The 13,689-nt window shown below is 36.6% G+C and overlaps 2 protein-coding genes across 6 annotated transcripts; both read right to left on the bottom strand.

Annotated features, from left to right (window-relative positions):
- Nucleotides 1-147: 147 nt before the first annotated feature.
- Nucleotides 148-11,372, bottom strand: LOC108106038. 4 transcript variants are annotated; one of them, XR_001772379.2, is made up of 7 exons: nt 11,077-11,372; nt 4,933-5,283; nt 2,844-2,922; nt 2,741-2,767; nt 1,934-2,544; nt 1,073-1,315; nt 148-868 (listed from the first exon to the last, which is right to left on the bottom strand). XR_001772379.2 is itself a non-coding variant. In XM_017212886.2 (6 exons), exons 2-6 carry the CDS (start codon nt 5,212-5,214, stop codon nt 776-778), a joined length of 972 nt encoding a protein of 323 aa, XP_017068375.1. In that variant the 5' UTR covers nt 5,215-5,283; nt 11,077-11,372; the 3' UTR covers nt 148-775. The 4 variants fall into 4 exon arrangements, 2 of the variants coding, with proteins under 2 accessions (XP_017068375.1, XP_017068376.1); XR_001772380.2 differs by lacking the exon at nt 1,073-1,315; XM_017212886.2 differs by lacking the exon at nt 1,073-1,315 and having other exon boundaries at nt 2,054-2,544.
- On the bottom strand, nt 5,212-13,540 carry LOC108106037 (zinc finger protein 358). 2 transcript variants are annotated; one of them, XM_017212885.2, is made up of 3 exons: nt 12,937-13,540; nt 12,101-12,710; nt 5,212-5,283 (listed from the first exon to the last, which is right to left on the bottom strand). In XM_017212885.2, the coding sequence occupies exons 1-2, from the start codon at nt 13,415-13,417 to the stop codon at nt 12,133-12,135; spliced, it is 1,059 nt and encodes a 352-aa protein (XP_017068374.1). In that variant the 5' UTR covers nt 13,418-13,540; the 3' UTR covers nt 5,212-5,283; nt 12,101-12,132. The 2 variants fall into 2 exon arrangements, with proteins under 2 accessions (XP_017068374.1, XP_017068373.1); XM_017212884.2 differs by lacking the exon at nt 5,212-5,283 and having other exon boundaries at nt 11,616-12,710; nt 12,937-13,539.
- Nucleotides 13,541-13,689: the final 149 nt, after the last annotated feature.

Here is a 13,689-nt window from a genome sequence, read left to right as displayed (position 1 = left end):
CACAGATGGCGCTAAAAAATACTGTCAAATTGCGCGCTATTTGAAGTTTTCAAATATTATATTTTCATCAAAGTGTAAATCTTTATTATTTTTTACTTTCTGACCTTTCCCCCAAAAACAAGTCATGCATATAAGAATACATTTAAATAATTTTATAATTCAATACTTTGTCTGTATTTTCTTTAAGTAAACTTAAAACTAACATTTTATACAAAAAAAAAGTTACATACAAATGAAGTACGGCGAATTATTGGATATAGCATTTAATTTGTGGACAATTAATTTGAAATGTTTTAAAACTTAAACAAACGAAAATAAACGAATGTGGACAAAGTGTTGGCGACAAAAGTGGAAAGAGCTTAAAAAATAATATGAACAAATTAATTTTTAAAATTAATATACAGGGTGTGTTGCGCAGAAATCTCTAATAGATCAAAACATTTCGAAAATTTATCTAAAATTATAAATTTATAGAACATTTTATTTTATGATATCCAAATCATTAGAGATTTCCGCGAAAACCCCTTTAAAGTTTTTTTTTTGTTGTTGTTGTGCCGCAGATGGAAAAGGGGAAAATACTGTGAGTTAGTTTTTAGAGGGGGGTGTAGTAGTTTTAGCCTAAATTTTAAACGATAACTATAAATAATATAAAGTACATAGGCAATTACGCTTAGTGCAGTTTTTGGGTAATTGCTTTCTCAGTACTCGGGGATTCCCCCTCTAGGAAGCTGGCGTTTCTCCTTCGTACTCCTTTTGGCTCTACCAAACACAGCCCCTAAACACTGTACAGGGTGGTGTTATCGGGGTCCACCTGTACGGCCTGGACAATGAAGCGTTTGCGGTCCAAGACATTGATAGGTGCAGCTGGCTATTATGGGTTAAAGAAAAATTTTATTAATTAAATCACAGATTTATACAGATAAAAGTTATAGATTGTAAAGCCGGGAAGTAGGGGATAAGCTCTGTAGAGTTTCGGGTAGCATAGCAAAGGGGGGGTATATTAGACATGCAGATATAAAAGTTATTAATTTAGCGAGTTTTCAATAAACATTTAAGCAGGACAAGTACTCACACAATGCAACTCCCTTCTCCCATTTTTATATATTTGCCTCAACTCAGCTATATATTACAAATTTTAAAATGTATTTTGTATAAATCCTTAACCAATTTGCTAAGCAAAAGATGCTAATTTTAAGTTAGTTGTTTCCGAGAAAGTTAATTTTTTTTTTTAACAATATCACAAATCAATTAAAGAAACAATATATTTCTGTGTGATGTTTTGTGGACCCTAAGAATAATATTCGACATTTCTGATCTAAAATGAAACACAAGAGAAACAGAAAGTAAAAACATATAAAAAGTGACAAGACGAAGAACAAACTTAAACTAAGTGAAGGGATATTAAGTTTACAATGTATTATTTAGCTTAGTCTATCATGTTTTTTTTACAGCTGATTAAATATTATTAAAGTGTCTTTATTTGTTTTAGACACACGAATCAATATGAGAATTCCAATTGCATAGTCTGGTTTTTTCATATGTACATTAATATTTTCTATAAAAAATCAATCTATAATTTGGTAAATGCGGAGTTTACAAATAATTCTACACTTTCAAATCTTTAAGTATTTATAACATATCATAGTTCTTGCTTTGCTAAGAGGGCCACTCCTCATTCTGACAAATTAAAACTAAGTTTTCATGATTTCTCTATAAGCATTTAAGCCAAAAACTTGAAGTTTTTATATTTTTTAAAGCTATTACTTTGTTCTAAATAATGTTTTATGTTATAAAAAAACAAATAAAATATTTAAAATATTTACTATCCCGGACTAAATAAATGAAATACTCAAGGAACTTGTGGAGCAGCTAGGCTAGCGAAGAGAGCTTAAGCTAAAGAGGAACCACCACCAGGTATCAACCGCAAACCAACCAAGGACGAGCACAACCGTTCCCCAGACCAGACCAGATCAAAACCAGATCCCAGCCCAATGGTAGCCTCAAGGGGGAAGGGTAGAGTAGTAGTGATGATGTCCTATCGGGAGCCACTCACGTCGGTGCACTTGCACTGCGTCTCATCGAAAACGGTGCCGGTGGTGCAGCTCTGATTGTACCGACAGACGCAGGTGCAATTGTCATCCACCCAGTACTTGTTTTCCGCCTGCTCCAGGCATTTGTCCCTGGCATCCGTATTATGGCACTCGCAGCGGCACAGATCCTTGCGATACGACTGATATACATTGCAATCCTCTGCCTTGATTCGACAATCACAGCGGCATTGTGTATGCTGTTCCACGGTTATGATGGTAAACGGTCTTCGTCCACTGGTTGCCGCTCTGTCCACCTTGCGCACGCGCAGCTGTACTTGCTCCACTTCCGTTGGCTGGCAGGAGATCAATGTGGATCCACAGCAGCCATTGCAACGACTAATTCTTGTGCAGGCAGGTATGTAATAGTAGTTAGCCTCGTCCTCCGCTGGGGGTTTGAGCTCTACGATCGTGGGTTGTGGTGAGCAACTCGCTGGCATTGCATTTCTCACGGTGGCTGAGGAATGGGAATTGAAGAATTTGATTAAAAAAAATATATTTTTTGTATATATAAACATTTTTAAGAGGATTTTACAAGATTTTAACCATTAACCCGAATGGAATCTTATTCTTATTCTGAAGAATTCGCTTGTCGAGTTTTTTTAAAAGCAAGAAAAGTAACTTAACCTTCCAAACTTATCTTTTTAACTTACATTTCATAATACTGCGCTTGAAGTTTTCTAAAGAAAGAAGAAAGATAGTTTATAATTAGTATAGATAACTTTCTTTTGACCTACTAGTAGACTTAATACTCACCCTTGGAAGAGGGTATCTCACCGGAGCCATCATAATCAGCGGTCACGTTGCTCAGCTCAGCGGACACGGACAGTGGAAGCTGTAAGACAAATTGGACATGGTTTAAGCTCTACCAAAAAACATTCATTTCAACTTAGTCATAGGTGTTGATACGAGTATACCCCCATTTCCTTCAACAAATCTTTGTCAAGATTCCATAGAAAAACGGACGTCAACTGCATAGAAATGGTTTGAATAAATATATCAACAAAAAAAAAATAACATTTATAACTGCCACCGTGCGTCACCCAAGTATTTTAGCTTTTCGACATGATTTATTTTTTCGCCATTCCAGGTGGAAGAGGAGCAAGTGATTCGCAGCCACGTGCCGCGTTCTCGTCGGCGTCAATTTGGTTTTGGCCAATTTGCACGTAGATGTGACGGTAGCTAAACCGCTACCAAGCTCTGGGCCATGATTCATTAGCGACATTTGCGACTCAGCGTTGTTAATTGTTCGATCTGATGGATCGGGGGGTTATAGTAGTAGCAACAGCAGCTGCGTCACAAATAACGGAGAAAGTTCAAGGGCAAATGGCAAGCGATCGCAGAGGAAATGGTATATTTTTATGATAACATTTTCCTGGTTTTTATATCAAATATTTAAATATCGAAATTAGTATTGAGAAGAACTGTTTGAATACAGCAGAGCTTGAACTTCAAAGCTTATCACTGAAAAACTAATTAAAATTACTTTCTCACTTTTATGTTTATTTATTTTTTCAGGTATTTTTCTTGGAAGAAAAGATTCCATTTCCCAACCAGCAACTCTTTATTTATTGATAAGATACCAGGAAGTGAATCGGTTTTTTGTGTAATCACAATTGGCCTAACACTAATTGTCATCCGATATCGGAACATTTATTGTTTCAACTTCTGTGTCGGTTATTTGCCAAGTGTGCATTAACCGATTACGATCCCAATTTCCGACTTGTTTACCCAGCCAATATGACTCCGCCGTAGAACCCTTCCGCCGCTTCTTCTTGGCCGGTGGCAAAGGAAACCTTTTGTTTATCATGATACACTGACGCAAATAAATCTTTCGATGGGGTGGGATCTATGGGTATGGGGATTGGGATTGGGTTGCTAGAAAGTACTAAATGTGGATGTTGAGGTTGGTGGGTATGGGGCCAGTGAGTAACGCCCAATTAAAAACGTAATGCGAACTATTTGTTTTGGAATCAAGGCGATCACCGTTATCAATGCCAAAGACGCAGACAGAAGCAAAAAAAAGGCATTCACTGAGAGAAAAAAAGTGTTATTTGAAAAAGAATTGTTCTAAAAATGAAGATATATAGAACTGGTTAACTCTTTTTATAGATTTAACTTTAATATTAAAAACTTTAAGCTTTCAGTTTCAGAATCTACCTTCAAAAACTTGAATTACACATTTTTCTCTCTCTGAGAAGATGCTAAGACAACGGCGCCACTGTCCACGGTTTGCTCCCGATCTTGGGTATGGGGTTGGGGTTTCGGGTCTGGGATTGGGGTCTGGGATCGTGGATCGGCCTACGAGCTGGGGTTGTGCAGTGAGACTGCGCCTTATCAGACTGCAAACAAAACAGCGGCGATGACGATGACCCAAATAGGCAGTGTCTCTAGGCGGCACAGAGGCGCCATCTAGATGCAGCACAAGATAGATTCTAACCAGATATTATGGTAATATTTGGTAGGTAAAGGGTTAGCTTTAAAGAGTTTCCCCTAAGAATTATGAATCTTACTCGTAGTGGTAATTTTTACTCTTTTTTTAGAATTTAATCAGCTATAAATAATGATATAATGATGAAGGCATTTGTACATTAAATGGAAAGTCTTGATTACCGGATAAAAATCACGTTCCTATGATATTATGCAAACTTTGAAAAAATCCCAAAGATTGGGTTGGCACAATTAAGATTCGGTTTTTTTCGCTTATCAAATTTTGAAAAACCCAAAGAAAAAACCTATTATTTCGCTTAAGGGTATATCCTTTCTATTATCTTATCCAAAAAATTATATAAAATATTCCAACTACTCCATAAGAATATCTCATAATCTAAATTATAAATCTTACCGATATAGGTTTTCCCGCTTCGGCGGCTGCTCCTTGGCAGCAACTGCCCTCCACTGCACCCGGTGTGACATTAGGGTCATCCGCCTGGCGTAGCAGTCGAACTTTAGTTTGCGTAGAAGAGGAGGATGGCGCAGCGGCTGCGTAGAAGAAACGCTGCGATGGAAGTCTATTGTTGGGGGTTACGCCCACACCCGCTGCGCTGCCGATGATCAGAAGGATTAGGAGCAGCGGCAGGACTAGCAGTGACTGCTGCACAAGTTGGTGAGTTCTGCTGCGGGACATGGTCAAGCGTTGCTCTTAGATCCCAAATCCAAGTTAAGTTTATTGACACGAAATTCGTTTAGAAATTATCTGCAAAATAAGAGGTAAGTTATTAAAAAATATTTTATTTAAAATTTATAATAATTCCATGAAAAATATTTATCTGTAATTTCGGATTCATTAAACTCAAACATATTATAATTTATAACTAAGATATTCCCGGAAAACTCAATCACCATAAAATCCTAAGAAATTGTTGAAATTTTAAAAAATTCAACCTAACAAAATAATTAATCATAACTTTCTGTGGCATATCATTATTCTTTCAAATAAATGTTATGATTTTATTTTTACAGAATCTGGAGTGACGTTTTCCTTAAATTCAAGATTGGTCAGAATTTTAGAATTAACAAATTTTACGTAAGATAACCGATAACTTTGGTTTATCAGTTACATTTTGCGGAAGTAAAAATTGAGTTTGTGTTAGGTTCTATTTCCTGGAATCTAAAAAAATAAGATTAATTTATTTTACAGAAATATATAAAAAATTCGAAATTGTTATGGCTTATTCTGAGTGTAAAAAGTGTGAAGCTGCATCTTTTTTTTGAGACTCTGAATGATTTACGACTTGATTTACAGGGCGAGTGGGAAAATGTCAGTGTCAAAAGATTCTTATTGTTTTCCTAGGCTTTTCTTCTTTAGATTTATGTATGTGTGTTCAGTGGTTAATTTGCTTTTCTTCTGCTGGTTTCCCGATATACAATGTCAATTCTTTGGCGGGGGAAAAGACAACAAGCAGAGAGACAAGGTGTATAAATGTGGGTGACAGGTGGGCGGGCACGTTTACCATTCGAATTGGGGTCAGTTCGGTTATGAATCCGATGATGTTGACCAACAAAACCTCCATACGGCTAACTTGACATTGATACAAAAAAAAAAAGTCTTATCATAAGCATACACACCACTCGAGGGTACAAAATGCGTGCGTCAGGCATATCAATGAGACAATCACCCAGCCAATTGCATGGCAATCATATAATGCTATAAGGACAGGAAGCTACCAAAAACATTACTCACGATCAACTAAATCAACACCCCTTGATCGCTATCAACATCATAAAATCATTAAGGTAAATAACAAAGACAAAATAAACATTATTCAAAAGAAGTTTTTCATAATAATAAAGATATAAATATGAGATATCATTCATCTAAATAAGATATATATTAATATGATAATAAATATCGAAATAATAACTTTGAAATATTACTTGGCTGATAGTGTTACTCATTTTAAGTTGAACAGGAAGTCTATAAAACAAGTTAACAATGTAACTTGGCTAAATCAGTTGATAAGTTCTGAGCCATCAGGTGACTAATCTTAGTTCAACCCAGTTTTAAGAACCACAAAAGAAAAGTAAATACTATTACAAATCATTTTTGATAACAATCAAGATAGGTCTTTGATTAGATATAAGTCTAACGCATGACTCAGCTAATATGCCCCATTATGTAAAATGTTTACACGGTATTAAACAATGCACTGCCACTACCGCTTTTGGCTATGAATGAAACGCGTTTGTTCCCCAGTTGTATGCCCGTTTCTTTTATTATGGCCATGTATTGACTCATAAATCAGAAACAATTGTGGCCATTAAAGCCGCCCTTCAAGCCGGCAAAAGGCAAAAGGATTCTTGTGTAATCAGCGGCAATCTTAGAGTTTTAACTTGAAATTCTTTAGGGCCAAGACGTTAACCAATTTCCTGTCCGTATCGAAAGTTTTTAATATACATATTTTATTTTGTATTCCGAATGCGTATAGAGAGTTTAATATTTCCTGTGACTGAGAGAGTTACTTTCAGTTAGTGGTTTCTGTGCAGTTTTTAGAGGGGTTATTTCTCAGACTAAAGAAAGACTGATATAGAAAGAAAGTTTGATTACTACGTACTTGACCCTTACTACGGGAAATTTTAGGTACTTTTAAACCCCATTCTAAAATCCATGAAATCCGAGACTCATCTTTCATTCCAACTGCAGGTTCCACTGTGGCTTTGGCATTTAATGTATTTTATTATTTGTTATTATTCTTGTCATTCCCTTGCGTTGCCCTGTTCTTATTCTTATTCGTATTCTTCTTATGCTTTTTTTTGCGTACTGCTTAAATATGAAAATTCTTATTATAGGTCAGTTCGCGTTTCCCTTTCAGCTGCTCGATTTGTTGTTGTTGCTGTTGGGGTGTCGATAACGGAACGCACGCCTGCTGATAGTGATAATATGCCGAGTGTAATTGTTGTTGCAGATATGTATATAGCTTTAGCTACTACTGGTCAAGGCGCTTTATCAGCTTAGTAAGTGGCAAAAATAAAGAAGCAAGTGCAGCACTCTTTCATTCATTAAAATGCAAAATACAAAAAAATAGAAAATGAGGAAGCAGCGGAGGAAATAAACATAGGAATTGGCTCCCCCATGGAATACTCGTATACCATATAGAAGATTGGGTTGGAATATAAAGGTCTGATTGTTAAGCAGAAGGTTAACATACCCTGATTTCATTTCCCTAGCACAAGTTTAAAATTTTCGTTTTTAGGCCACTTAAAAATTTCAAAGAAATTAAAAAGAAAAGGAATGAGAAAGAAGATCATCATTCGAATTTAATTTAACGTCCAAGTTATTATTAATATTATTTTTTCTGATTAAAACTCATTACACGATCCTAATTTCTTGCTGTGTTTAAAGGGAAACCGACGAGGAGTCAAGTAATGAAAAGAGAGTAGTGCAAACAACAACACAGGAAAGGAGATAGCAGAAAGTGTTGAAGAGAGAGGCAGAGGAAGGAGGAGAGGAAGATCGGATTGTGTTAAAAATAGCTGTAAGCTCGCCTTGTAACGGGATTCCTCGGGAGTTTGCATTCGGTTTATTTTTCGAATTTGTGTTTGTTTCTTTCTGCACTTGTGTTTTAGGTGTAATGGAATATTCAAGTGTTTATTTGCTGGCGGCAATCAACACCCAAACACACACCCACACGTCTGCTATCATTGTTTTTCTTTCTGTTTTTTTCTTCATATTTCTCCCCCTTTTCATGGCTCGTTTTTAACAGTTAAACAAATGCCGATTGATATGACAGACCAACAGTTGTTATTGTATTTTTTTTCTTATTATTATTATTCTCCTGCTCTTTGGCGCTTGCTAAACCTCTCTCTCTTTCCGTCTCTCTGTTGCCAGGTGTCACGCACACCTGTGTGATTCATCTTGACATTCCTTTGCCCTCCTGTTGTTGTTGCTGTTGCTTTTCAATTTTCGTTTTTTGGGTGGCTGCTGCACAAGCTTAAATGTTAAGTAACACCTGTTAGCTGAACAGGGGATTGAAAACTGTTTTGAATATTGGATTTAAATTTTGAGGATATTTAAGAATGTCTGTTTTCTTGATTTGAAGTTTTACAAATATGAACTAGTTATAAAGTTACTTTTATAACAACATGTTTTTTAGGAAGAGGATCTATTTAAACGATTGCATAAACTGTCACATCGAAGGTCTCTTTAACCCGCTTTAACGGTTAACATTGCACGTCTAGCCAAGTGTTATCAGTTGTTGTTGTTGCTACTCAGGCATTTCGTCAGCCCAGATATTACAGATCGATAGAGCGAGTCAGTAGTCTTCACTCAGCGGGTGGAAGGAAAGAGAGAGAGGGCGAGACATTGACTGCGTACAGATTACAAAATTATAAGTTATAAATATGAATGCGAATACTTATTGCGAAAGCAAAAGGCTTTTGTTACTCCTTTTACTGATACCCTGTACTAATTGCAAGTGATATATCACAAAAATCAGTTTAATATTCCAATTTTTAAGAATATTTTTCACTTATTCTTAATCTACCATGATAAGTTAATGGATCATAATGTAATACCTATCTCCTAGGTATCGTATAGTCTTTAGAACTAAACTATACGATCTTAATTTAGTTTGCACAGGTGGCGCCGGGTTTTTTTATTTTCCCAGTTTCGAAGCATTGTTTTCCGGTGCGTCATCCATAAAGATATGTATCCATAATAATATCAAGGAAGAAAACGCGAGAAAACGAAAGGAATCATCTCTGTATCAAGCGATTCCCCACTTGGGCGGTCCTTAATTATGCAAAGGAAGGGAGTGCCTCCAGAGCAATTGCTCCTCGCCAAAGAAAAAGAATTTCAAAAAAAAAAAAAAACTCGCAGCGTTAATGATGATAACGCCCACGATGCCAGGGGCGTGGCAGATCAGGGGAGAAGGCCCATAACTTGTCTCCTCGTCTGGCTATTCGCCCAGGCAAATCAATTACAATATAGACATGATGATAACTCCACAGCATCCATGGAGCGTACGCTGATGGGGAGCATCACAACAAACAGCAAATAAGAAAAGGCTAAAGTTAGGGCGACAGGAGGGCAATGGGTTCTACGAGATAAATTATGGATTTGAGGCCCCCCCAAAGGGATCGGGTTAACAGAGACGTCTGGAATGTGAGTTAAAGAATTAACCGATTTCAACTTTCAGTTGCAGAAAATTGTTTACAATAAACTTTTAAAAAATAAGTAAGGAAAACCATGCTGTTACATTTTAAATAGATAAATCTGAGGTACTTTTCCAAAAACTTAAGTTATTGGAACATGAAAATCAATCATATAGTCTTCATATATCAACATTACTAATATTTCTACTTTCATAAACTTTTATTCTTAATAATACTAAAATGATTTATCATTAAAACAAAGAAACATAAAGTTAAATGAACTCCCTGGCATGTGGTCTTAAAATAAAATTATATTCTTTTCAAATAAATTAGTCATTAATTTAAGAATTATTTATAAAAAACGAACTACGTATGGTGGTAAGGAAAACGTGATAGATCTACTGGAAAACTATTTCATTTTCAGCCCCGTTTGTTTTCCATAAAACCCTTTTTGACATATATTCTAAATTTAACACGTTCTGATTTGGATTATATACCAATTTATAGTAAATTTTCCTGCTGTTGAACGTGATTGTTTTACAGAACAAATCGTAATAGAAATGTTTGTATAATCGTATTATAATATATAATATATTAGAAGGTGTTATTGAAGTAACTTTTTTTGTCATAAAAAGAAAACCAACTATTGAAACATAGTAAGTAATTACATTTCCAATGTTCACTACTTTTAATTTTACTAAACAGTCTTGATTAATTCAAGTAAATCTATAGCTATAGCCATAACTTAATATCTCTAAGAGGTTTCTACTTAATAAATTAAAAAAAGAATGCCTTAAAAACCACTTAAATAGCCCATACATTTGCTGAATTTTATTAACAATTGAGCCCATATTATTGGATCATAAACCAGTTAATATATTGTTATTTAAGGCAGCGAATACATTTTAAGCAAAGTTCACTTGCATTTGTTAGTCACTAATCTCGAACTGGCACGCGATTTGACGTAGTTTGATTTGAATATCGATTAAAGCCCGGCTTAGACTTTGTTTTTGTTTAATATGATTTTATGGGGAACTCAAGCGCAACAGTTTTCACAGGGGGTTTTCCACAAGCCAATTGGAATAACTCAGCAGCCACATCAAAAAAAATAAAGTTAATTGCAATTGTACTTTTTTTGTTTTTTGTTTTTTTGCATTTGTTAATGATAAAACTTTGTTCTCGTTTTTGCTTAAAAAGCTATTTCAAATCAAAAAACAACAAAAGGCAAGAGAGCTTTTTTTAAGGCCCGGCTTGAATGGGACAAAAGTGGAAAACCATATAAACAATAACAAAAAGCTGTTTTAGTTTAAATGTTAGTTAAACTTTGGGGGTCGCTGGCTTGTATTTTTGCTACCAATTTGTATGTTTACTGTGTTTTGAGAATAATAAAACTTACTCTATGCTAAGCACGGCTAAAAAATCAAGAAATCTCACTTTAAACAAATATTTTGTATAAATTTATTTTACACTTTTTTTAGAGGGATCACCAGAGCACAAATCGGTTAATACGCAACGAAAAACAAGAAAAAAAAATGTAGTAAAAGCACAAATAATATTTTTAATTTTGTGATATATTTTGTGAGTTTAACGCGCGACGACAACGACGGGATCGGTGGTTTTAACCTCGCGGAGATCGGTTAAACTGCGATCCAAGCACCAGCAAGTTCCATTCAAGACTGTCGTGTCGTCGGTGTGGGCCAAGTTACTGTGCCCCCTCCTATCACAATCACAAAAAATAACAATAGCAGTAACGATCGGCTCTCCCGCTCTCCGATCTCAACCGCTCAGCTCTCTCGCCCGATCTTGGGGGCTGCTGTGATCGTTGGATCAGCTGATAGCTTAACAGCAGCTGTTGGAGTTTGAGAACTACTGTTAGGTAAGTAAGGGAGCTCAGGCTAACGACTATTCTATACCCTTGAAAAACAGACGGTTTTGTATGAAGACCTTTATGTGTTGCCAAAAAAAATTTCTACAAATAATGGAATGTATAACCTTATTTATCTTAATCTAATCTTTATAGACAAAGGTGCAACCTTTTGCTCAGCTTATAAGCTACTTAAGTAATATTTAGTTAATATTGTTTATAAAAATTATAAATATTATTGATATCTTAATATGTAACATGACTTTTTATAACAAAAGAAACCAAAAATTTTGAGAGTACTTAACTCAAAATGTAACTACTCTTATATACCGAAAATATTAAATAGAAAACTAGAAGCTTTACTCTTAATTTAATTACTAACTTTAATTTGGCTTTCAAACTTATGGGATAAAGTTACCGCTTAGGTATATAGTTTATAGTGGAAAGTAATGATTAAACTAATATTATCCGACTTTCCAGACTTATTAACCTAAAACACTTAGTTTATATAAATATTAAATATCTTAATTTAACTCAGTCAAAGAATCAAAGATACCTTGAATTTCCGCCTGAATGACAGTCCTCCTCTTAAGGATGCTTCTTGTTTACATGCCTCTCCAGATCAATGGCCCGAAAGAAGGGCCACAGGCAAAGTTGGCAAATGTACTTGCCTTGGCCGGCTCCACAATCCCTAGTCATATGCTCGTTAAGATGACACCGCTGGGCAAATCTCTTGCCACAAGTGGGACACAGATGTGGTCGTTGCTGCAAATGCTGACTATTCATGTGCTTCTTCAGATGATCAGCGGTGGCAAAGTCTGCCTGGCAAACACTGCACACATGAGCGCGCAACAGAACGTGGAGACGTTGAAGATGGGAACGCAAGGCTTCGCGGGTGCCATGGCTCTTTCCGCAATAGCAACATTCCAAAGGATTACGGTCGTAAGTCTGCTCCAGATGCCGCACTAGACCCAAACTGCCCGAGAAACCATTGGCGCAGAAGGGACACACGAACACGCTTGGCTTAGTGTCTACAATACATGACTCCTTGTCCAAGTCCATGGGCCAGCCGAAGGTCAGATCGTCATCCCAGTCAATGCTGGGTAAAATGTCCTCAATGTTCTCCTCCAGCATCTCCAGGTTCTCGGTTTCATCGACTTGGCTACCTGTAATCGTATACATATATTCTTGATCAGCATAAGTATTATCTTTATTCTGAAACTGTATGTTAGGATGTGGTTTGGATAGGATTAGTTCGGACATGGATAATAGAAGTTATCTTGCAGAAAACTGCAATCTACTTCTAATCACAAAGATAAATCAATTTACATAGATATATCCACCCACCCACACCCCTAGGCTCCATATTAAAATAGACCTACGCTAACCCACCTGTTTCGCTGGCCGTTGACTCCATGGAGCGAAGGTGGTGAACCTCCTCGGCGTGTTCCTGCAACTCCCTCATTCCGCTGAAGGTCTTAACATCATTGCAATTGTCCGCACACATGCCACAGTAGAAAAGCGACTGCTCACCGTGCCAGCTGACCACATGACGGTACAAGAACGTGGCGGATGCGTAACGCTTGCCGCATTGCAAACACAGGTACTGCCCGTCGGCGTGCTTTCGCTCCCGATGCCGCTCCAACCGAGACTCCTCGCCGTACAACGTCAGGCAGTGCCGGCAGATGAACAGACGCCTCAATTTGGCCTCGCACTGCTGTTCATGCCGCTTGGTGGCCAAATGACGCGGGAATCCCATGAAGCAAACGCCGCAATGGTACATGCGCTTTGCGCGCGGCTTTTTGGGTGGCAGGCGCAGGGCTCCGCGGTTGGTTGATCCCGGAGGCTTTGGTAGGATTGCCACGGGTTCCATGGCTACAGATTAAATAAATAATTTAAATTTAGCTTGTAAACAAAACAACTTGTTCTTTATCGATATGAAAAGGCGCACTTTGATATCGATTGACGTTAAAATACCATCGAGTAAATAGGGTGACCGCAGCTTAATTCCTTTTAAAATAGATTGATACATAAATTTTGGGCCACTCTAACTGATCTTCATCAGAGACACAAACCTTTGATAACAACTTTTGAATATTTTTAATTTAAAATATTTAAGAAAAAATTCAAAAATCAACTTAAACC

The sequence above is a fragment of the Drosophila eugracilis genome, unplaced genomic scaffold, assembly GCF_018153835.1.
Source record: "Drosophila eugracilis isolate 14026-0451.02 unplaced genomic scaffold, ASM1815383v1 contig_1317, whole genome shotgun sequence".
Lineage (NCBI taxonomy): Eukaryota > Metazoa > Arthropoda > Insecta > Diptera > Drosophilidae > Drosophila > Drosophila eugracilis.
Note: the sequence above shows the minus strand (reverse complement) of the source record. Positions and strands in the feature narration are given on the sequence as shown.

Coding starts and splice junctions, on each gene's coding strand:
- LOC108106038 (XM_017212886.2), bottom strand. CDS start 5,214: ATGTCCCGCAGCAGAACTCACCAACTTGTGCAGCAGTCACTGCTAGTC. Junction 2,923..4,932: donor AAGCGGGAAAACCTATATCG/GTAAGATTTATA, acceptor TTTGTCTTACAG/CTTCCACTGTCCGTGTCCGC. Junction 2,768..2,843: donor TGAGATACCCTCTTCCAAGG/GTGAGTATTAAG, acceptor TTCTTTCTTTAG/AAAACTTCAAGCGCAGTATT.
- LOC108106037 (XM_017212885.2), bottom strand. CDS start 13,417: ATGGAACCCGTGGCAATCCTACCAAAGCCTCCGGGATCAACCAACCGC. Junction 12,711..12,936: donor GTCAACGGCCAGCGAAACAG/GTGGGTTAGCGT, acceptor ATACGATTACAG/GTAGCCAAGTCGATGAAACC.